This window comes from Dreissena polymorpha, chromosome 4, assembly GCF_020536995.1.
Source record: "Dreissena polymorpha isolate Duluth1 chromosome 4, UMN_Dpol_1.0, whole genome shotgun sequence".
NCBI lineage: Eukaryota > Metazoa > Mollusca > Bivalvia > Myida > Dreissenidae > Dreissena > Dreissena polymorpha.
In genome coordinates, this window is record NC_068358.1 from 56,450,118 (window position 1) to 56,475,263 (window position 25,146).

Below are 25,146 nucleotides of genomic sequence, written 5' to 3' on the forward strand. Positions count from 1 at the left end.
TGCAAGACCCATGTCCCTATGGCCAAGATCAAGGTCACACATATTTTGTTGCACACCGCCTTTTTAAGGAGTCTGCTATCACCATTTTCCTTACAATTATCTGATCATAAGCTTGTTCTGTAGATTAAAGTGCATCAATGAATAATTCTGTAAGTGCTTGTGTACTGGGCTTTGCAATGCAAGCATTTGACGTGGGATATCAATTCAACAAATTTTATAGTTGTTCATTTGAAATGCTTAAAAAAAAATAAGGATGGATAAATATAGCCATGTACAATCATAGAACTACAACATACATATGTGGGGGAAAAAATCAATGAACAAAGAGTGCTTGGGATTTAAACTCTTTGATGTCAAACCTTCCGTATGACATATCTGCATTTTGTCTTAAAAAAGCAATTGTTTTGTTTCCACTAAGCCAACTGACCAGTATTTTTTCTGCCTAGCCCAAACTTTTTTTTGGTTTTCCAGGTTATGGATTTTTATTGTTTTTGCTAAATTCACTTAAATAATTATGAAGTTTGCAATCACTTTTGCCGCATTCAATCTTATTTGGTATTTTAATTATAAAGAACTAAAATTACATAAAGATAAAATCAAGTAGAGAGTTGAAAGATTTTGCATGGTGTTTCCTATTGTTGTTAAAATGCAAATAGTTAAAAAAATGTTAACAAAAAAAAGTTGTCTGGACCCACTCGCCCAACTATTTAGGCGATGTAAGTAAAAACAAATGACTTTTTTGTGTGCAACAAATGACCTTTTTTTTGCCTCATCACAATATTTGTGAAAATGGATTGGCCTTTCACATTTATACTGTGCAATTGTGCAATTATAGAGTATTGATTGTGTGTAACAGTTTCAATCATCTGTTTAAAATATTGTTAAAGCACTTCCAATTGTCAGCCTCCATAGCTCAGAGGTACGAGCACTGGTCTTGTAAACCAGGGGTCGTGAGTTTGACCCTCACTGGAGGCTTTTTTTTGTCCTATCAAAATTTAATGTTCTTTTTTTTATTTCTACATTGTAATTATAAACCTTTTTTGCCCTTGCTCTTTTATTAATATTATTGAAATCAGATTTGTAAACAAATCAAATCTCTTAAAGAGATTGATTCCTGTAAACATATGTACTTACACACATTGCCTTGTTATTTGATTTTCTAAAGAAATGTTGCCATTTGCCTTTAATCACTTTAAAAAAACGTTCATATTGTATCGTTTGCCTACTTATGCATGTATGTTTAACTTATCACTGCTTGGCAAATGCTTCAGAAACCTTGGAAAGCGCGTGACCCATGGCCCATAGAGGCTGCAGACACTCACTACCTGATTGGTCAGTGCCACATGGAGCTGCACAACTTCACGCAGGCCCTTGACGCGTTCACAGACGCCATCAAACTGAACCCGAATATGGCTGAGGTGGGTTATGGGGTGTGGTGGACTTGGTGCAATACATGCAGTTATGTGCAATCATACTCTCAATACATGCACATATGTGGAATCATACTATTATGACATTGTTTAAACAAAATATTGGTCTCGATTGGTATGAGTATTGTTTCACATCACTATGATGTTTGTTATCTTAATTACTATTATTGTAATGATGCTATTGATAAGGATTGTATTGAATATGATTGTAATGTCAGTACTATGGCAATTATGGTTTCGATGAAAATGACGAGAGAAAGATTGTTATCATATTGGTGATCTTATTATCAAACATGACGATGGAAATGATGAAGTCGATGAATACTAAATATTGACCATGTTGTCAACAGTGCAGATATTTAGATTGTGAAGATAAAGAAGAAAAGCAGATGCGTTTTTGCTGCTGCTGCAGCTTCTGCTGCTGCTGATGATGATGAGGTTGATGTTGATGATGATGACAACGATTGCAATAATGATGTTTATTGTGATGACATTGCTGCTTCATTGACAGGCCCTGTATCAGCGAGGCATGGCCCGCATGAAGCTGAAGATGTCAAAGGGTATCCAGGACTTCAACCGAGCATTGGCCCTCAATCCCACCATCTTCCAGGCCTACCTATCGCGGGCCTGCTTCTACGGCAGCAAGGGCAACTACACCAAGGCCATCCTCAACTGCAACGAGGCCATTAAGCTGCAGCCCAAGAGTGTTCGGGCTTACCTTTATAGGTAATGAAGGATTTAATGACGATTTGTGTTGGTTTACCAAGTATCCTCAATGTTTCCACTAGGGATGTACATAGCGAATAAATTGATGATTTGTGTTGGTTTACCAAGTATCCTCAATGTTTCCACTAGGGGTGTACATAGCAAATAAATTGACGATTTGTGTTGGTTTACCGAGTATCCTCAATGTTTCCACTAGGGGTGTACATAGCAAATAAATTGACGATTTGTGTTGGTTTACCAAGTATCCTCAATGTTTCCACTAGGGGTGTACATAGCAAATAAATTGACGATTTGTGTTGGTTTACCAAGTATCCTCAATGTTTCCACCAGATATGTACAAATAAATCAACCTATCCTTGTTCAACTCTAACCCAGTATCCTAAATGTTTAAACTAGGGGAGCTCTGAAGTACCATATCAAGGCTTATGAGTTGGCCATATGGGACCTGAGCAAGGCAGCTGGTATTGACAGCACGTGCGCCCTTGCCTACTTCAACAGGGCAGTCTGCTATCAAGAGAACAGAGACTACCAGAAGGTAGGGATGACTGCTTGTATTTTTAGGCTAGTTTTATGGAGTACAATCCACAGTTTTTGCATCCAACATTTTTGTATCATTATGCATACACAATTAAATTGTATTCGTCTCTTTAAGGATAACAATCTTTTAAACAAGGCCGTTTTTTATTCCCCCCTTGGAAGAAGAGGGGGCATATTGTTTTGCTGGATATTGGTCAGTCAGTCAGTCCGTTGGTAAACCAGTTCGTTTCCAATCAATAACTTGTCAATATATTGACCAATTAGCTTGATACTTCACATGTGCATTGGCCTTGGACAGTGGATGACCCCTATTTAAATTGGGGTCACTAGGTGAAAGGTGATGGTCACTGTCACAATAAGTGTGAACATTGTTTCCCATAAATAACTTATCAACCAATTGACTGATTGGCTTTATACTCCCATGTGCAATGGTCTTGGACACTTGATGACCTCTATTGATATTGGGGTCACTTGGTTAAAGGTCAAGGTCACTGTCACAATAAGTGAAAATTGTTCCGATCAAAAACTCGTCACAAATTCACCTCTTGGCTTGATACTTCACATTTGCATTGGCCTTGGACGGTAGATGACACCTAATGAAATTGGGGTCATTATGTGGAAGGTCAATGTCACTGAAACAATAAGTCCGAAAATCTTTTCCATTCAATAACCTGACAACGAAATGACAGATTGGCCTCATAGTTCACATATTCATTGGCCTGGACACCAGATGACCCCTATTAAAATTGGGATCACAAGGTCAAAAGTCACTGTCACAAAAAGTGTGAAAATAGTTTCCCATCAATAACTCACCAACAATTTACTAATTTGCTTGATACTTCCAAAGTGCATAATGCTTTGGAGAGTAGATGACTCCTATTGAGATTGGGGTCACTAAATCAAAGGTCACTGTCACTATAAGTGTGAAAATTGTTTCTGATCACTAACTCGTCTATGAATTTACCAATTGACTTGATACTTCACAGTGCTTTGGCCTTGGACAGACTAGATGATCCCTATTGAAATAGGGGTCACTAGTTCAAAGGTCAAGGTCACTGTGATATTGAGTGTTAAATTGATTTCCTTTTGATATGTCATCAACAGATTGATTGATGGGTGTCCAGGCCCTGTTTGGTGTAGGGGGGTAGGGGGGGGGGGGGGGCATCTGTCTCCGACCACAGAGTTCTTGTTCATTTACATGCCTTCTTAGTGGCAGGGTATGGTAAAGCACAGGTTATTTATATGGGCAGAGAGCATTGCTTCATTTGCTTAATCTTTACCAGCATTAAAAGTTGTCCAACTTCATATGTTTAAGTGTGATATATTATTGTACCCTCATAACTTAGGATTCTTCATGAACAACTTAACAAACAAGACCTTGTAATTTGTTACTGCTAGAAGGTTATTAGTTATCCCAGTACTCTAGTTTGATACAGGTTCAGTAAATCAGTTAAGTTTAATTTAGTTTAAACCTATTTATTTTAGCTTGATAGCATCAAAATATTGGGCAAAAGCAAAGCTCAGGCTCGATTCAAGTTTACTCGTAGTATCACATCTTGTAACAGATTTATACCATTCATTCCCCCAAGCAATACCAAAGAATATGACTAAGCTGAATTATCATCAAGCTATTTATTAAAAACAAATATTTTATCAAAACAGATATTTTTCTTTTAAAAATTTATTGTTGCTTTTTGTGCTTCAATTGAACCATATTACAAATATCAAAATCATGTTAAATGCTATTTGAAAACCTGTCCTATTGTGACACTGTTTTCCTTACTTTTTTCTTTTCAGGCGCTGACTGACTATGGAATAGTCCTGCTTATTGGTGACTCACTGAAGTTGAAGGTTTGCTCAGACATATTTAATACATTATTATGCCCCCTTTCGCTGAAGTGGAGGAAGATGGTTTTGCATTTGTCCATCTGTCAGTCTGTCATTCTATTGGTCTTTTTTGTCCGTAAATCAGCACATAGGCAACAGAAAACACGCCACCCCCACTTGAAGATGTATACATTTATTGTACATGGAACAGATCAATACTGACCTTTCTTTATGACCAAAGCTCTGTAGATACAGCGTAAATGACTTCAATATAGAACAAAAACTTCAACATTTGTAAAAAAAAATGCACTTCCAATTTCGCCAAAAGTAAAGATTTCAGTGTTTTCTGTGCTACAACATTTTTATTTAGCTATCAAATAGTAAAGCCCATGCTTTCCCTGAGGAAGAATGATGTTGTTCATGAAGTCTAATTTTCCCATGCTTTTAATCAGTACAAAGGATTTACAGGAAATACATGCAAACTGTTCTTGTCAACTTTAGGTTAACCATAAAACTTTGCAATAATTCAGATTACAAATTGAATTATATGCATTTAAAAACACTTATATGGAATTATGTTTTTGTTATACACATGTATCACATATGGATATTACACATACAGCAATAATGTTGGTGAATTAAGTGTTTTGAGATTGCTTATATAAACATACATATATGTACCCAAATCTCAAGTTTTGTTTGGGGTTGTCTTGTTGACAGGTGCTAATAAACCGTGGTCTTCTGTACTTTGAGAAGAAAGACTTCCAGAATGCGCTCTATGACTTCCAACTGTCTGCCAACATCAGTCCAAATGATCACAAGATCCTTCATTCTCTCGGTCTCTGCTATCACAAGTAAGTAAAGGATTCATGATGGGTTGCAAAGAAAGTCAAGTTTCTAGTTACCTGAGATTATTAAATTTGTTTGGAAAGAAATTGAAGCTTCAAGTGACCTTTACTTGACTGGTTTGCAAACAAAGTTAAGTTTCAAGTAACCCTTGGTTATTTAACTGGTTTGCAAAGTAAGTAATGGTTCTAATGACCCTTTGGGAGTTCACTGGTTTGGAAAAAAGTGAAGGTTATTTCTTATTTTTGTTCTTGTTCTTTTTTTGCAAAGAATTTTTTTTGTTACCCTGGTTTGCAAAGTACTGTATTTTTCAGGTGATATGTCGCACCGGAATGTAAGATGCATCCCCAATTTGTTTAACATTTTACAAAAATTTTCCACATATAAGACGCATCGGCGTATACGACGCACATATTCCATGCTGAAATAATCCCAAATATGCATTCAAAATGTTCATCTATGAAAATTAGAATTTTCTATTATGATTGATTTTAGATCGAAGATGCCTAGTCAAAGTGATTGCATTCATTCAGTTCATCACTTAATTTATTTTGTTCCATTATATTTATAAGAATGTATTGATTAAAATAATGACATTTAAAACAATGTATTACCGGTAATTATGGACCAAATGGGCAGAGTGGCATTCACACATGTTAATCCCTTTTGTCAAAATACATCAGACAGCAGTCTACACAATAGGTCAGTAGACCTGCTATGCATGTGTTCATAATGCCCAACAATTAATCCAGTTCTGTCCAGATGTTCTCCTTAATAAGTATACAGTACAATTACTGTTTCAATAATTACTGAACTAAAAGAGCATAACGATAAAGATACGGTGTGTTTGATTTGAAATTAATTTTGAGGAAATATCAAATTTATCACAATATAATTGTGTTAAAAAATACCAAAGAAACTTTAAACCGATATCAACAGAATTCAATATAATTCTCTGTGCTACAAAGTTTGAATCAATACACGCACACTTTCCATGCGTATACTTTGACCTTTTACTTTGCCGCATAATTTTGGCGTACTTTTGTCAGGAAATATACATGATGACTGTATATTGGAAGCATTTGTAAACGTTCGTGTTAACATAAAAAATCGGAAGTGTGTTTCAGATTACAAATTATTATTCTGATTTGGGAATTTAGCGGAACATTGATACTTGTGTTATATTTGTTATGAATGAAATATAATTTTTTTTAAACGCTTTATGTGTCAAAAAATTTTTTTGATAATATTATGCATTAAAAGCACATTTCCAGCTACAAAGTAAAATCAGTCTCCTTCAACTGATTTCCGTGTTAAATGCAGTTGTTAAATGAAAATAGCCATCAAATTACCGGTAATGATTGTCACTCACGCATTTTTGGAATTCTGAATTTAAAAAAATGATATTCTGTTTTTCCTGTTCTTATTTTTGTCCATAAATAAGACGCTTCGGCAAATAAGTCGCAGGTAATTTTTGTTATGTCTTATACCCTGAACGATACGGTAGGTATATCTTCTAATGACCCTGTGTCATTTCACTGGTTTGCAAATTAAGTAAAGCTCCTATTGACCCTATGTGAATTTACTGGTTTGCAAATTAAGTAAAGTTTCTAATGATCTTCTGTGATTTCATTAGTTTGCAAATTCAGTAAAGCTTCTAGCGACCTACATTTTTACTAGTTTGCAATGGAAAGAAAGCTTTAGGTTACCTTGAATTATTTTGATTGCATAGCACAGCATAGTAAATTATTGCTATTACTTTTGTAGCAAAATAATATATTTTCGTATCATGTTGGAATAAAAATAATTTTAACCATTTTTGTTTATTGGCCTGTAAACAACTAGTTGCTATTCTTATATGTGACTATTAACCCATGAAAGCTATATTTGCAGATAAGCAATTATTACCGTAATAACTCTAAGTTTTCAGACACTAAGTTTTCAGACACCCTCTTTTTTAGCGAAAAAAATTATTTTTCGCGACTCTTAATTTTCGGACATACAGGTTTTCGTCCATTATTAAATGTCTCTTAATTTTCGGACAGTATATTTTACCACGCTTTTCTACAGACTTCAGCCCTTTTTCGCTTATCTTGCGACACTTATCATGGATTTTTACAACGGTATTATGGTCATAAAACCTTGCAGATTCATGCCTGAGGGCAATGGACCATAACATTCGTGTAATTGGATAATGTTTACCAGTAGAAAGTAATTGATTTACCCAACAGCATTTGAAACAATGTCGTCCTATGAAGGAAGCAGAATGTTTTCTGTTTTTACGTTATTGTTCTATATCATTTCAGGCACAGGTTAGCAAAGCTGTGAAGTTGTATTTATTTTTTAAGCAGAAAAAGAAGAGTTATGACAAGAAAATTATTGAACATCGATTTATTGCATATATTTCAATATAATAATAATTTTTCGGACACCTTAATATTTGTCTCTTAATTTTTGGACACCTCTATTTTTTAAATATTTTTCGTATCTAAATTTTCGGACACAAAAAAATTAATTATTTTAAAGTGTTCGAATACTTAGAGTTAATAGGGTCATTGAAATTTAAGGCCCAGTGTAATGAATGTCTGGCCGCTCTACATGGTATAAGGTTCAGTGAATTGATCAAACATCAAATCTCGTATCTTTTTCTGAATTCTTTTCTCCCAACTGAGTTATCATTTGTATCGTACACAGTTCCAATCTCAGTTGTGCATTTATCACAGTGGATAAGGGCCAGCTGCATTGTGTACAAAGCAGGATACCTGTTTCCAAGATTACAATATCCCATATTCAAGGGTTTGTCATATAAATGAAAAGAGATTTTAAAACAGGCTTTTATTTACAACTGATTTCAATTGCTCTATTTCAGACTTGGTCAGCTCCAGGAAGCTGTGAAGACGTTCACACTGTGTGTGAAGAGTCAGCCATTCTTCCTTGATGGTATTATTGCTCGCGGCAATGTCTACATGGACTACGGCCACGAGCAGGGACTTAGATACGCTATGTATGGGAAATCGTTTGTCTTGGATTGTTTTCACTAGCATATCACCAATTTTTCACTGAAGGCTTTATGTTAGGAATTTAAAAAAAGTTTGAAAAGGGCTTATACATTTTGTACTTTTAGTGTGACTTAAACATTCTCTTAGAACATAATTGTCCATTTAGAACAGTTTGTTGATGGCAAAACATTGGTAGCCTGAATATATGTTTTTGGAATCTGTAAACCTAATCTTTATTGCATGGATAACAATTTATAGAAGCATACTGGCATTGTACGGAGATAAATATTATGATAAGAATCATCATTGTATGCCTTAATATGGTTCAACTTTTAAACAAGAAGTTACTGGAACAATACCTCTGTCCCATTTTGTTGTTATCATATTAATGAATGTACTAACTTTACAACAGGCGGGACTATGAGAGAGTGTTACGTCTGGACCCAATGAACCTTCCTGCTCGCGTGAACTTGGCCTACACACTGCAGGTGGCTGGACACTTCATGCAGGCCTGGCGTCAGTTCACAACCGCTCTTGATATGAAACCAAGTAAGCATGGATAGTTTTAGTCTTTGGAGTTTTAAAAGCATCCTATCAGCAACATGTGGCTGTTTGTTAAGTTGACACATTATTATACCCCCATTATATAGGAAACTTGGTAAGAAGTTGTATCTAGATGATGTCTAGGTCAAGTTTGAATATGGGTCATGCCCGCTTAAAAACTAGGTCATGAGGTCACTTAGTGTGTTTTAAACTGAAAGTTTGTCCGGACCATAACTATGTCATTTATTGTTAGATTTTAAAATGACTTGGTACATTTGTTCACCATCATAAGGCGGTGTGTCATGCCAAAAGAAGTACGTCTATATCTCCAAGGTCAAGGTCACACTTGGAGTTCAAAGGTCAGTATGCCCTTAAATGAGCTTGTCAGGGCCATAACTCTGTCATTTATTGTGAGACTTTAAAATCATTTGTCACATTTGTTCACTATCATTGGACAGTGTGTCATGCGAAAGAATTACATTGATATCTCCAAGGTGAAGATCACTCTCTGAGTTCAAATGTCAAAAATGGCCATAAATGAGCTTGTCCAGACCATAACTATGTCGTTCATTGTGAGATTTTAAAATCATTTGGCACATTTGTTCACCATCATTGAAGGGTGTGTCATGCAAAAGAATTACTTCAATATCTCCAAGGTCAAAGTCACACTTTGAGTTCAAATGTCAAAAATGGCCATAAACAAGCTTGTCCTGGGCCATAACTATATCGTTTATTGTGAGATTTTTAAATCATTTGCCACATTTGTTCACCATCATTGGTCGGTTTGTCATGCAAAAGAATAACGTCGATATCTTCAACATCAAGGCCACATTTTGAGTTCAAAGATCAAAAATGGCCATAAATGATCTTGTCCGGGCCATGACTATGTCATTCAATGTGAGATTTTAAGATTACTTGGTACATTTGTTCACAATCAATGGACGGTGTGTCATGCGAAATGAATTACGTCGATATCTCCAATGTCAAAGTCACACTTTGAGTTAAAGTGAAAATGGCCATAAATGATCTTGTCTGGGCCATAACTATGTCATTCATTGTGAGATTTTAAAATTACTCAGTACATTTGTTCACAATCATTAATTTAGGGTGTGTCATGTGAAAGAATTACGTCAATATCTCCAAGGTCAAGGTAACACTTGGAGTTCAAAAGTAAAAAATGGTCATAAATGAGCTTTTTTCGAGCCATAACTATGTCATTCATTGTGAGATATTAAAATAACTCTGTACATTAATTTTGTTCAAAGTCATAGACGGCGTTCCATGTGAAAGAATTGAAGAGTTCAAAGGTCAAAATGGCTATAAATGATAATGGCATAATAATTCTTAAAAATCGCCATAAATTAGCTTCTCATATTTTGTGAAGACAGCATGCAAAATATTTTGTGTCAATGCAGCATGTGGTGATATACGTCATGTCTGTGACAAAGCTCTAGTATTTTAAAGCAGTGTGATTGTGCATCATTATTCTGTGGAATATTACAGTATTGATCTGTGTGCCTGAAAATTCCGTTCAACATTCCTCAAAAAATAATTCATTTATTCAAACTGATTTTTTATTTGTTTCCCCAAAAAACTGAGGGCAAAAGGTCCCCATTACAACAGGCAAATAAAGCCTTGATATTCCATACTATGTATGTTGTTGTTGCAGACTACAAGCCAGCCCTGGAAGGCAGGTCCATTATAAACCTGCAGATGAGTGACACGTTTGCAGCCTTCCAGGACATCAACCACGCAGTGAAGGTGAACCCCACAGCCGAACTGCTAACCAACCGAGGGGTCATACACCAGGTAGGCTCATGTAAGGGATTTAGGTGAACCCCACAGCAGAACTGCTAACCAACCGGGGGGTCATACACCAGGTAGGCTCGTGTAAGGGATTTAGGTGAACCCCACAGCAGAACTGCTAACCAACCGGGGGGTCATACACCAGGTAGGCACATGTAAGGGATTAAGGTGAACCCCACAACAGAACTGCTAACCAATCGTCATACACCAGGTAGGCTCATGTGTCGCGAAGCAATGATTTAGGTGAACCCTTAGGGCTAAACTCCTCACCAATCGGGGAGTCATGCACAATATAGGCGGATTTAAGGTGGACCCCAAGGGCTGAACTGCTAATCAATCATGGAGTCATACACCAGGTAGGTAGATGTAAGGGATTTAGGTGAACCCCACCGCAGAATTACTCGCCAATGGGGGAGTCAAACACATGTAGGCAGATGTAAGGGATTTAGGTGAACCCCACTTAAGAATAACTCACCAATTGGGGAGTCATACACCAGGTAGACAAATGTAAGGGACCTCAAGGACCAAACTGCTCACCAATCAGGAAGTCATGCAAAATGAATGCAGATTTAAGGGATTTAGGTGAAAACCAGTGGCTTAACTGCATACCAATGGGGAAGACAAACACAAGGTAGGCAGATTTAAGGGATTTAGGTGAACACTGGGGCTGAACTGCTAACCAATCAGGGAGTAATACACCAGGTACGCACATGTAAGGGATTTGGGGGGAACTCCAAGTGCTGAACTGCTGATGTGCTAGGTAGAGATAGAAATGGGCCAGTAAAGAATCTTAAGCTGTAACCTCATTTGTTACTTACCTGAATATCAGTCTTCATTAATAACCATCATTAAAAGTCCATTGTTTAGAATTGTGAATACTTTAGCTATATGTTTAATGTTTATTATCTTAAAGAATTAAAATTTCATCGTTAATTAGTTTAAAACTATTAATTTTACATTGATAGCATGCTAAGACTTATTGTTATTGTTACACGTTTGTGTCTGTTTCCTGGATAGGTAACTACTAGATGTGCAAATAGAAAATTATGAAAACAATATTTGAGAGGGTATATCTGCTATTACATAATTTAAAACTGTTGTTTTGAATTATTGTTTTTCCTTGTCAGTTCATGGGAGACCATGTGAATGCAGTTCGAGACTACAAGTTGGCCTTGGAGTTAGACCCAACATACGCGCTAGCCCACTTTAACGCTGGCAACGTGTACTTCCATACCAGACACTTCTCACAGGTATGGTGGTACTGACTTTTTTCTGCTGAATACAGACAGTGTCACCTTGAGAATTAATCACATTTTCTCTTTCAATGCTATGGACTTAATATATTTGTATACCCCCCCCCCCCCCCAAAAAAAAAAAAACATGATAAAAATAAATTAATAAATAAATAATCCAATGTCATTGTTTGTTTTAATGTTAAAACAATTTTTTGTCTGTCAAATGTTCACTCATGTTAAGAAAAATAAGATTACTGTTACAATATTAGAACACCATGTGTAGTGTACATCACATTTGATATTTCTTGCACTTAAATAAATTTCACCTCGTCAAAGACACTAGTTTTGCAAAAATTATTTACTAAAAAATCAATGGTCCCTTTGAATGAGATCAATTTATTTCATGTTTAAATGTGATGTTTCTTGAAATGCAGAGCCTTTGTAAGACATACAGAAATATTTATTCTGTTATGAGTCCAACAATAAATTTTTAATACAAAAACTCAGCAATGAATAAATTGAATTGCTACTGCTCATGGAAATTTATAAACTATGATATACATTTTGTGATTTACAGACAGCAGCATATTGAATAGAACAACGTTCTTGAAAAATGTTATCAATATGTCAAACATTGCAGCATATCATCATGTAGGTCATCTAGGATAAGGTATCTGGAAGGCAATATTGAGTACTCTCGTTTACTTTGCTTTTTGCCATGCTATGTTGTGAATCATAATCCATAATAATTGCTATCGATCTCTACCCAATATGACATGCTGTACTCAATCAGTTTTTATTCCTGAAACATAAGCACTAAATGATCTTGCAGGCCCTTGACAGCTACAATAAAACAGTGAAGTACAACCCCAAGGACGAGTCTGCACTCCTTAACAGGGCTATCACCAGGGTAAGAACATCACTGATATCTCTATTTAAGCTGTGCTCTCTGAAAAAGGGGTTTAATGCATGTGCGTAGTGTCTTCCCAAATTAGCCTGTGCAGTCCGCACAGAATAATCAGGAATGACATTTTTCACCAAAACTGGATTTTTGTTAATACAAAAAATACCATACAAGTGGAAAATGTCGTCCGTAACTAGCGTGTGGGGAGCCATATGCTAATCTGGGATGACACTTAACGCTGATCAATTAACCCCATTTCACAGGAGCAGGGCTCATTGCCTTAGTGTACAAATATAAGCTGCATTTATGTGTTGGTCCTTACTTACCAAACAAGGCTATAACCAGCTTGATTTTATGGTCATTATAACGCATGTTACAGTTAAATCAGTCTAAACTAAACGCATACAAATATTTCACTATTTTTAAGAGATATTAGGTTAATCAAGTGTTTTGTTGTAAAATGTCATTTTTCTGAAAATGTTGATATATGATAACAAATATGACAACATTTTGTTAATATGTATTTTGTATTTGCTATTTCTTAATAAAAAATTTGTATTTCTTATTATTGTTTATTATTATTATTATTATTATTTATTTTTATTATTATTTTATATTATTTAATTTTTTTTCAATTATTAGTGTGTAGCACTGTTATACTGTTATATCTATGAAAAATTCATTAAAGTGCATCAGCTTGTACATTGATAACCAAAAACGCCATTGATAATTGGGCAATTGGATATTGTTGCAATCATAATCTTGAGTGTTCTCGGACTGGTTATCAAATCTGTTTTTGCATATTGGTATGTATATAGTGAAAGTATATGTTTGTACTAAGCCCATACGTTTGTGTGTTGTCTGATGGAAATTTGGAATAATTTGGACCAATGATCATTATATCAAGACAACATGTTGCTAGCAGGACCATGTATGTTGCTTGACAAGGTCACTGTGAACAATTGAAGTTTGTGCATAATATTGCTAATAACTTTGTTGTGCATTATGGGATTTCAATAAAAATTGAAATAACCATATCAAGTGGATGATTTGTTGAGTAAAACAACTATTTGGGTCATGGTCAAGGTCAAATGGGGCACATAAGTTTGTGAATAGTATATTTGGGGGTATTATATGGGGGTATTATATGGGGTATTAGAAGTAGTAGATGTTCATGTGACTTTTAGCTCTATTTCTTTAAGAGGACATGTTACATGTACCAATTTAGAGGTCAATGTCAATGTGGTTAAGGCTTTATACAAAGCAAAAGCAACAGTTACAAATTACTGGCACATACATAATGTATTAATGTTCACATTATGTGTGGCAAACAACGCTTGTTTCTGAATCCAGTGAAATATAGCGGGGGCATCTTTGTCCTCCTGACATATTTTTAGTTTAGTTATTGTTTGCGAAATGATAAAAAAACTATTTTAGAAGTTTCAGGCTTTGCAATCATTTCACATTGCATGGGCATAGTTGCTATGGTGTCTGCCTAGCCACCATGAGTTCTGGTTTGTTCTCCAATCAATTAGCTTTATGAAGATTTTTTCAATATACACCAAGTACTGGTTCTTCCTAGGAACAGAATTTGAGATTATCTCAATAAGCAATATGCTTTTGATGAAATCAAGCCAAAATAAATAGGTTTAAACAAAATCTTATAATTTCTCACTATCAAAAACTTAAGCTTCAGCTTTAACACCATAGACTGGGAACTATTTGTGTCCACTTTTCCGTGTGTCTTCATTTGCCTTGTGTATCCTGCAGGTTCTACTGAAGGACTCTAAGGGGGCTCTCGATGATTTCCGGGCTGCCATCAAGCTGAGTCCCTACTCAGCACACATGTATCTCAACCGCGGTAACCTGTACGCCTCCACCCAACAGTTTGAACTGGCTGAGAAAGACTACACCAAAGGTATTCAGCAATTTTTGTGCTTGTTCTCTGTGTGGTTATATAGAAATTTCATTGTTAATTTGATGTGTAAAGTAAACATTGGTTCAGCAATAACTAACACAGAGTTTGCTTGTAAAAATCTGTGTTATAATTTTGAGCCCCACATGAGTGGTGTATTAAAAATGATAACCTGCTTGGGTACATTCCAACATGATGGGATCACATTGGGGGTATACGTAGTACAAAGTTGGGTCCATAATATGCTTGTATTGGCACAGTATGGCCGATGGCTAATAATTATTGTTCATGAGTCAAGGTGAACTATTTAATTTATTAAAAAAATAATGAAAAATATCAGTATTAAATATCTTACAATTCTTTTGTAAATTATAAATTCCAAATATTTCAACCAGGAAATATAAAACCATAATTTACTATATTTGATAAAATATCAGTTATAAAAGCATCCAGTGATTTTTATGCCCCCGGTAGGGTGGCATATAGCAGTTGAACTGTCAGTGAGTCCGTCTGTCAGTCTGTAAGTCTGTCAGTCTGTGAGTCCATCCGAAAACTGTAACATTGGCCATAACTTTTGCAATATTGAAGATAGCAACTTGATATTTGGCATGCATGTGTATCTCATGAAGATGCACATTTTGAGTGGTGAAAGGTCAAGGTCATCCTTCAAGGTCAAAAGTCATAAAATACAATCCAAGAGAAGTAATAAGCTTTAAAAGGGAGATAATTTGTAAACCTGCCTAATGATATATTGAAATTTTATTTCAAAGCGGCGCAATAGGGGGCATTGTGTTTCTGACAAACACATCTCATGTTTTCTTCAATACTCACATGCAACAATCATGAGAAGTCCTTGATTAGTTCTCTATTACAACAAAATACATCATCATCCTTCATAATAATTCTTGGCTATTCTCACAATAAGTCAACTTGATCCGAGGAGGTCTCGGGTCAATTCCCACTCTTGAACAGTTCTATCTTCTCCAAGTTCTTGTTCTACCTATGAAACAGACTCAAAAGAGCGTCTCAATAAGCCTGAGGCTTTCAATGCCATTAAGGTAAACTACATGAGGCTTGTTCTGAGAAAACTGGGCTTAATCCATGTGCTTAATTTGGATTGTGCTCACAGGCTTATCAGGGATGACACTTTTTGCCTAAGATGGATTTTAGAAAGAAGAAACTTCCTTGAAACAAAAAATACAAGAAAAGCAAAGTGTCATCCCTTATAAGACTGTGTGAGCACTGGCTTATCTTTTATGACACTTTACGCTCATGCATTAAGCCCAATTTTCCTAGAACAAGGCTCAAATAGATTCAAACTAAACTCATTTCAATCATGACTTCAGCCCTGGACCTCCAGCCTGACGATCCTCTCGTGTTGAAGAGGCGAGCAGACGTCAGGGGAAAACTTGGCAAGAAAGAGGCTGCTATCAGTGACTACCGGCAGGCTATTGAGCTGCAGGGGAGAATTGAGTACCTCAACCAGGGGAAATAACTCTTTAAAGAGTGTCAACACATTGATTCATGCCCTTGTATGCTTTTTGTTCAGTTTTGAACTTTCGATTCAATGGCTGGTCTTAAGTTGTATAGATGCTTTTGATGTTTTTGTTGTGTGTTTCTTCTTTTTGTGTGCATTTAACGTACATGCTTTTTTGAATGACTGAAATAGATGCTGTTGCTTGTATTAATATTACCATGAAGACAGTAGATACATATTTTCTAGATGACTTCAAATTGAATACACCATGAAGAGTATGATGTTATAAAGAATTGCAATATGGTATGATGTATGTTGCTTGATCGCATTTACACGTAATAGTTTATTACTATTTTGTTGAATACACAAATACATATCTGTGTTGGGTTTGCTTCATACAAATATATTTATTGCATTACACATGTACCGCTAATTGAAAGTAAATTATGGAACATTTTATTTATAATTTCTATGACAACTGTGATAAATATATCCTTGTTTCACATTTCAAAATAAACGTTTAATGTTTTGAATTGTTTTTGTTATAACACAAAGTGCCATTTGAATGTTGTTTATAAAAACGAACCTTTTTCATCGTTTCATGAAATCTGAAGTAATTTGTGCTTGCCTTATTAAAAAAAACTAAAATAAATGTTATAAAGTAAAATAAATGGATTCCGGTTGTATACCTTAGTTTCGAAATATAAAAGCACACTGTAAGTAATAATTTAATGACAATTCAAAAGGTTGATCATGGAACATTTATATCTCGTGAAGAAAATCAACATACTACTTTTAATCGACAACATTAAAATCGCCCCTACTCCGTAACAATGTTCATACCTTTTTTATTGTTAATTATATTACTGTATTCGCTTTTAAATTTAGCTTTGTTTCAATAATATAAAATTTTATTTAGCAACTATTTGAAAAAAGTTCAAATCCTTTTTTGTGTCTGGGAGAATAATTAAATTTATAATTGTAATGTGTTTTTCATCGTATTCCAAATATTAATACTAAATACAAGAAAGCCGTTCTAAGATTTGTTGTCTTTATGATAGTTTACGTGAATGCAGGCCGACCGCCGCCTAACAACATACAAATTAACACTTTCATTAATTACTTCCCCTAATTTAACATTCACCATTTACTCATAATAATCTCTGCAATTTCATTAGGTGTCAGATCAATTAATTTACTAATTGACTACAAACTGTATGAGCTTCCTCAGTAATTATGAGATGACGATGAAGATTGTTGCATGCCACAGGAAGACGATTTGTATATAAAGAAAGTTTTTTCACAGCAGACACAAAAACGGCGTTAGCAAAAGAACTTCGAAGTTATATAATATATTTGGAAAGGCAAACAAAAAATCTCTAAAATTAATGCCTTAAAGTAACCGAAACACATTTTCTCTTTGAATGCTGAATGTGGATAAAACAGGTAAAAGTTTTGCACGTAAAAACGAATGACGTTTTTGTTAATGTATATACTTAAAATCTCAATTTGATGCTATGAATTGCTAGTTAAAGGATGTGCAATCGAACTTTTATCGGATCACATTCGCAGCGAGGTAAGTTTATTATTAAACAGGAATGTGGTTATTGTAGCTTGTATAATCACAGTATTGTTTTTGTCACCATACTGTTTAGTAAGGAAAACTGCAATTTCGACTAAATGCGTACTATCATAATTAATATGTTTGCTTTAAGGAATTTCTGTAAGAAATATTCTAAATATAGAAATAAATATACTAGACATCCCTAATTTTGGAAATAAATTGATCCAATTTAGAAGGATGGGAGAGTCCACTTGGGTTAACATAGGTAGGTACGTTACGGAAAATATTATCCAGACCAGACAATAATGTTGTGTTGTTTAAGGGAACATGATGGTAGATACTTTTTTCTTTGCAATTAAAAGTGAAAATAGCACCAATACTTTTTCTACCGTAACTGTGTGCGATAATGACTCATAATGTTCTTTTTGAGATTCAATATTTTGTCCGGTTATTAAAAATTGTATGCTCAAATAACTTAAGCGTTATATAGTTATTTAAAGCGTTCGGTATCAATAACAAGTACATACGATTGTGCTCATTTTCCCTTGCACTTGTATAATTATGATAATGTGATACAGTAATAAGCTCATTCCTGTGCTGGGAGAAATGGTTTATTAAAGATGTAAAGTTAATTGTTGCAAATTCTAAACATTTCTTGGCGATTGTTGGAAAACAAACTGGTTTAAAAAGATTATGTGTTGAATAAACTAATAAGTCATTAAAAAGACAAAGGCCAATGTATGAATACTATTATATTTGAAATAAGATAAAATAACCTTCGTACTAATTGCCCTGGTACCGGTGTGTGATAATGTGACTCAGTAATAAGCTCATGCCTGTGCTGGGGTACATGGTCATTTCCATTTCTTTTGGAGAATTCTTTGGACGTAAATGGCATCCAGATAAACGAATTGATAAAACATTTCCTAAATATTCTTATACTCAGTATTGTGATTATATGTAACTTCTAGTATATGATCACCGTTTTGTTTGGCGAGAAACGAAAACGAGCACCTAAATGTCGTGAAATTCACATCAGCTACTTTTGTCATATACCGAAAGAAACATTATCTTTAACTTGTATAAGCATAACCATGAGCACAATACAGTACTATTATTACCTGTATGTGATAAAATGAAACAGTCTTTAGCACATGCCTGTGCTGAGGGAAATGCTCATTTGCAACACCGAAGTTTTTATATACAAATATACAAATATAATATACATAATACACATGTGCTTATTTCTCCTTGCAACGGTTTGTGATAATGTGATACAGTCATTAGCACATGCCTGTGCTGGGAATAAGGGTCACTTACAACGTCGAACGTATGGTTTAAGGCATTCTGAGCAATTCATTGCGTTTTTGTAAATCAACTGAATAAGAAAAAATAACATTTGTTCTCTTTTCCTTGGAATCAGTACGTTATGCTGTGACAAAGTCATTCGCACCTGCATGTGCTGGGAGAAATTACCCCTCTTTGGATTTTGCCGAAATCATGAGAATATTACGTCATGAACGTGATATTTAATGATCCCAGTACCGTTTTCCGCGAAACGACGAAAGGGTCTATACAAATTATTGACTTAATTACTCTTGGGGAAAACAAACTTGAGGATTGCAATGTAAATTGATAGTTGTAAAGGTTTTGTTTTTCCACTGAACACTGCTGAGATTGTCTTTTAATTGAATGATCACATTGATGTTTGGTGCAACACAAAGCTTATGCCAACGGGGCATTATTTCTCTAGACAAACCATCTCGAACAAGATTGGAGGGTAATAGGGGGGAAATAACATCACACTTTTGCACAGGCTAGTTGATTAATAACATAACTTTTTAAATTGATGAAGGTTAACTCTATTACCGGTATATGTATGTATATATGTATATGTTTCTTTTTATGACACTTCTATAAAATTGTTACAGTACTCTTATGTCCGTCAAAGTCTACATGTTCGCATTATAATGCAGAAATGCATTATACATACCATACTTGTTTGAAGGCCTCATTGAAAATAAGATTACCATTGTTAAACTGTTTGCATGACTTTGTATCAATGTGTTGTCTTAATTAGTTACCTTCGGAAAATAAAGAGATTGTTATTATATGAGACGGATCAGAAGAAATGCCAATGGAAACTCATGCAATAAAATGAAGATTACAATTATACGCGTGTTAACTACTATAGAGCAGTGCTTTTATTTGTACCTATAGAATCGCAGTATACTGTTTTGGTCAGCAACGAAAACACGAGAATGTAAAAAGAGTGAAATTGATCAAAGTTACTAATGTCACAGAGCGTATCAGCTTATAACTGATTTAAACGTCAATACGTTCTTTTAAGCTTTGAGTAACAATACCGTGAACATACAACGGTGCCTGTTTGCGCGGTACTGGTGTGTGATAATGTGATAAAGTCATTAGCACATGCATGTGCTGGGAGAAATGGCCCCTTCCTTGGCTTTTGGCGAATTCACAGGAATATTAAGACATCAAAATGAATTGATAAAATATACTCGCTTTCTATACATTGGTATTGAGATTGTGTTTCACTTCATGATCACTGTGATGTTAAGTGAAAGCATGAACAATAGAGCATATTAACATGATGGAATTGATGCTAGTAATTAATGTAATATAGCGCATTGAAATATAGCGGGCGGAGACGTTAAATAGTTGTGTTAGCTTTCATTAACGGTACCAGGAACATTCAACAATGCTTACTTCTCCCTGTACTTGTTTGTGATAATGTGAAACAGTCATTAGCACATGCCTGTGCTGGGAAAAATGGTCACTTGCAACGCCGAAAGTATAGTTGTCGGCATTCTGAGCAATTCATAGCGTTAATTTTGGAAACCAACTGAAAAAGATCAAATAAACTTAGTGATCTTTGCCCTGGAATCAGTACGTGATGATGTGATAAAGTAATTCGCACCTGTATGAGTTGAGATAAATAGTCCTATTTGGCTTTTGCCGAAATCATGAGAATATTACATTACATTGATATTAAATGATATCAGTACACACAAACTTGAGGAATGCAATGTAAATTGATAGTTGTAAAGGTTTTGTTTTTCCACTGAACACTGCTGAGATTTCTTTTAATTGAATGATCACAGTAATGTTTGGTGCAACACAAAGCTTATGCCAACCGAGCATTATGATTTCAGACAAACCATCTCGAACAAGATTTTAGGATAATATGATCACTCTTTTGCACAGGCTAGTTTATGAAGAACATTCCTTTTGAAATACGATTAAGGTGATATTTATTACCGATATATGTATGACATATGAAACGGATCAGAGAGAAGAAATGCGAAAGGAAAATCATATTTATGAATGCCAGCGTTTGAACTGAACACTTCTTTTCATCGAATGGGTACGGTAATAATTGGAGCAAAACACGCATTTTTTTCTACACAGCATTCGATTTCAAAACGTAATTAAGTAACTTAGTAGTTAACTATAATATAAAGCAGCCATGAGATTATGCAATAAACAATTTTATATATTGTTTTAGTTAAGATACCGTAATCATACGACAGTGCTAATTTCTCACGGTACCTGTTTGTGATAATGTGAAACAGTCATTAGCACATGCCTGTGCTGGGAGAAATGGTTACTTGCAACGTCGACGGTAAAGTTGTAGGCATTCTGAGCAATTCATGGCGTTTGTTTTGGAAACATACTGAAAAAGATCAAATAACCATATAGCTCTTTGCCCTGGAATCAGTACGTGGTGATGTGATAAAGTAATTCGCACCTGCTTGTGCTGGGAGAAATTGCCCCTTTTTGGCTTTTTCCGAATTTATCTGAATATATCGACAGTAGTACCGTTGTTCGCAAAACGAAATTGAACGTCAACAATTTGTTGAATTAATTACACTTGAGGAAAACAAACTTGAGGAATGCAATGTAAATTAATAGTTATAAAGATTTTGTTTTTCCACTGAACACTGCAGAGATTGTCTTTTAATTGAATGATCACAGTGATGTTTGGTGCAACACTAAGCTTATATCAACGGAGCATTATTTCTTCAGACAAACCATCTCAAACAAGATTTGAATATAATTTGAGGTTAATAAAATAACACATTTGCACGGGCCAGTTGATGAATAACATTTCTTTTGACATGGAAGAAGATGAAATTTATTACCGATATATGTATGACATATGAGACGGATCAGAGAGAAGAAATGCGAAAGATAACTCATGCTTATGAATGCGTTTGTACTTGACTCTTCTAAGATAAACGTACGACTGTGCTTATTTTTACCGGTACATGTATGTGATAATGTGATACAGCCATTAGCACATTCCTGTGCTGGGAGAAATGCAACAGCTATATAATTTACAGTATTTAGACTTCTGAGCATCGCGTGGTAACTGTTTTGAAAGCAATCTGAAGGTACAAAATATGTTGTAGTGATTTAGTAATAAGTCGTAATCAATGCCAAGGTAGGAATAATTTGATATTGGGAGTACCCACAGAAAGATAAAACAACCCTAGTACTAATCGTCCTGGTATCAGTATGTGATGATATGATACATTCATGATCACATGTCTGCGTTTAGAGGAACAGTCACTTCATTATCTTTTGATAAATCTTGAGAATGCTTACGACAATAAAATGAAGATTACAATAATACGCGTATTTTCTTTTATAAAGCAGTTCTTTTATTTGAACCTATAGAATCACAGTACTGTGAAGGTGAGCAACGACAACACGAGCATGTAAAAAAGGTGGAATTGATTAAAGTTACTAATGTCACAGAGAGTATCAGGGTATAGCTGATTCAAACGTCAATACGTTCTTTTAAGCTTTTTTGAGTAACAATACCGTGAACATACAACGGTGCCTGTTTGCGCGGTACTGGTGTGTGATAATGTGATAAAGTCATTAGCACATGCATGTGCTGGGAGAAATTGCCCCTTCCTTGGCTTTTGGCGAATTCACAAAAATATTACGACATCAAAATAAATGGATAAATATGTACTCGTTTTCTAAACATTGGTATTGAGATTATGTGTCACTTCATGATCACAGTGATGTTAAATGAAAGCAAGAAAAATAGAGCATATTAAGTTATTAACATGATGGAATTGATGCTAGTAATTAATGTAATCGAGGAAATATAGCGGGCGGAGACGTTAAATAGTTGTGTTAGCTTTCATTAACGGTACCAGGAACATGCATCAGTGCTTACTTCTCCCTGTACTTGTTTGTGATAATGTGATACAGTCATTAGCACATGCCTGTGCTGGGAGAAATGGTCACTTTCAACGCCGAAAGTATAGTTGTCGGCATTCTGAGCAATTCATAGCGTTAATTTTGGAAACCAACTGAAAAACATAAAATCAACTTATTGCTCTTTGCCATGAAATCAGTACGTGATGATGTGATAAAGTAATTCGCACCTGTATGAGTTGAGATAAATAGTCCTTTTTTGGCTTTTGCCGAAATCATGAGAATATTACATTTAATTGATATTAAATGATCCCCGTACACACAAACTTGAGGAATGCAATGTACATTGATAGTTGTAAAGGTTTTGTTTTTCCACTGAACACTGCTGAGATTGTCTTTTAATTGAATGATCACAGTAATGTTTGGTGCAACACAAAGCTTATGCCAGCGGAGCATTATTATTTCAGACAAACCATCTCGAACAAGATTTTATGATAATATGATGTAATAACATCACTCTTTTGCACAGCCTAGTTTATGAATAACATTCCTTTTGAAATACGACGAAGGTAATATGTATTACCGATATATGTATGACATATGAAACGGATCAGAGAGAAGAAATGCGAAAGGGAAATCATGTTTATGAATGCGTTTGAACTGAACACTTCTTTTCATCGAATGGGTACGGTAATAATTGGAGCAAAACACGCATTTTTTCGACACAGCATTCGAATTCAAAACGTAATTAAGTTAACTTAGTAGTTAACTATAATATAAGGCAGCCATGAGATTATGCAATAAACAATTTTATATATTATTTAAGTTAAAATACCGTAATCATACGACAGTGCTAATTTCTCCCGGTACCTGTTTGTGATAATTTGATACAGTGATTAGCACATGCCTGTGCTGGGAGAAATGGTCACTTGCAACGTCGACGGTGAAGTTGTAGGCATTCTGAGCAATTCATGGCGTTTGTTTTGGAAACCAACTGAAAAAGATCAAATAACCATACTGCTCTTTGCCCTGGAATCAGTACGTGGTGATGTGATAAAGTAATTCGCACCTGCATGTGCTGGGAGAAATAGCCCCTCTTTTGGCTTTTGCCGAATTTATCTGAATATTGCGACAGTTTTTCCACTGAACACTGCTGAGATTGTCTTTTAATTGAATGATCACAGTAATGTTTGGTGCAACACAAAGCTTATGTTAACGGAGCATTATTTCTTCAGACAAACCATCTCAAACAAGATTTGAGGATAATTTGAGGTTAATAAAATAACACATTTGCACGGGACAGTTGATGAATAACATTTCTTTTGACATGGATGAAGATGAAATTTATTACCGATATATGTATGACATATGAGACGGATCAGAGAGAAGAAATGCGAAAGGAAACTCATGCTTATGAATGCGTTTGTACTGGACTCTTCTAAGATAAACGTACGACTGTGCTTATTTTTACCGGTACATGTATGTGATAATGTGATACAGCCATTAGCACATGCCTGTGCTGGGAGAAATGCCACAGCTAATTTACAGTATTTAGACTTCTGAGCATCGCGTGGTAACTGTTTTGAAAGCAATCTGAAGGTACACAATATGTTGTAGTGATTTAGTAATAAGTCGTAATCAATGCCAAGGTAGGAATAATTTGATATTGGGAGTACCCACAGAATGATAAAACAACCCAAGTACTAATCGTCCTGGTATCAGTATGTGATGATATGATACATTCATGATCACATGTCTGCGTTTAGAGGAACAGTCACTTCATTATCTTTTGATAAATCTTGAGAATGCTTACGACAATAAAATGAAGATTACAATAATTCGCGTATTTTCTACTATAAAGCAGGTCTTTTATTTGTACCTTTAGAATCACAGTATTGTGTAGGTGAGCAACGAAAACACGAGCATGTAAAAAAAGGTGGAATTGATTAAATTTACTAGTGTCACAGAGCGTATCCGGGTATAGCTAATTCAAACGTCAATACGTTCTTTTAAGCTTTGAGTAACAATACCGTGAACATACAACGGTGCCTTTTTGCGCGGTACTGGTGTGTGATAATGTGATAAAGTCATTAGCACATGCCTGTGCTGGGAGAAATGGTCCCTTCCTTGGCTTTTGG

At 35.1% G+C, this 25,146-nt stretch overlaps 1 protein-coding gene and 1 non-coding gene across 9 annotated transcripts in view; both read left to right on the top strand.

The window, feature by feature from the left end:
• The window catches only part of LOC127878913 (uncharacterized), a 134,738-nt gene extending 117,964 nt beyond the window's left edge, over positions 1-16,774 (top strand). For all 8 annotated transcript variants that reach the window (XM_052425455.1, XM_052425453.1, XM_052425459.1 and 5 more), the window contains 12 exons: positions 1,272-1,418; positions 1,942-2,156; positions 2,553-2,691; positions 4,491-4,544; positions 5,241-5,374; positions 8,236-8,370; positions 8,778-8,914; positions 10,578-10,717; positions 11,842-11,964; positions 12,782-12,859; positions 14,624-14,771; positions 16,115-16,774. In XM_052425455.1, the coding sequence (XP_052281415.1) occupies positions 1,272-1,418; positions 1,942-2,156; positions 2,553-2,691; positions 4,491-4,544; positions 5,241-5,374; positions 8,236-8,370; positions 8,778-8,914; positions 10,578-10,717; positions 11,842-11,964; positions 12,782-12,859; positions 14,624-14,771; positions 16,115-16,263 (1,599 nt within the window). In that variant the 3' untranslated portion in view covers positions 16,264-16,774. The remainder of the gene's footprint in view (positions 1-1,271; positions 1,419-1,941; positions 2,157-2,552; positions 2,692-4,490; positions 4,545-5,240; positions 5,375-8,235; positions 8,371-8,777; positions 8,915-10,577; positions 10,718-11,841; positions 11,965-12,781; positions 12,860-14,623; positions 14,772-16,114) is intronic.
• On the top strand, positions 903-975 carry Trnat-ugu (transfer RNA threonine (anticodon UGU)). The gene has a single exon. It is a non-coding gene; the product is annotated as a tRNA-Thr (tRNA).
• Positions 16,775-25,146: the final 8,372 nt, after the last annotated feature.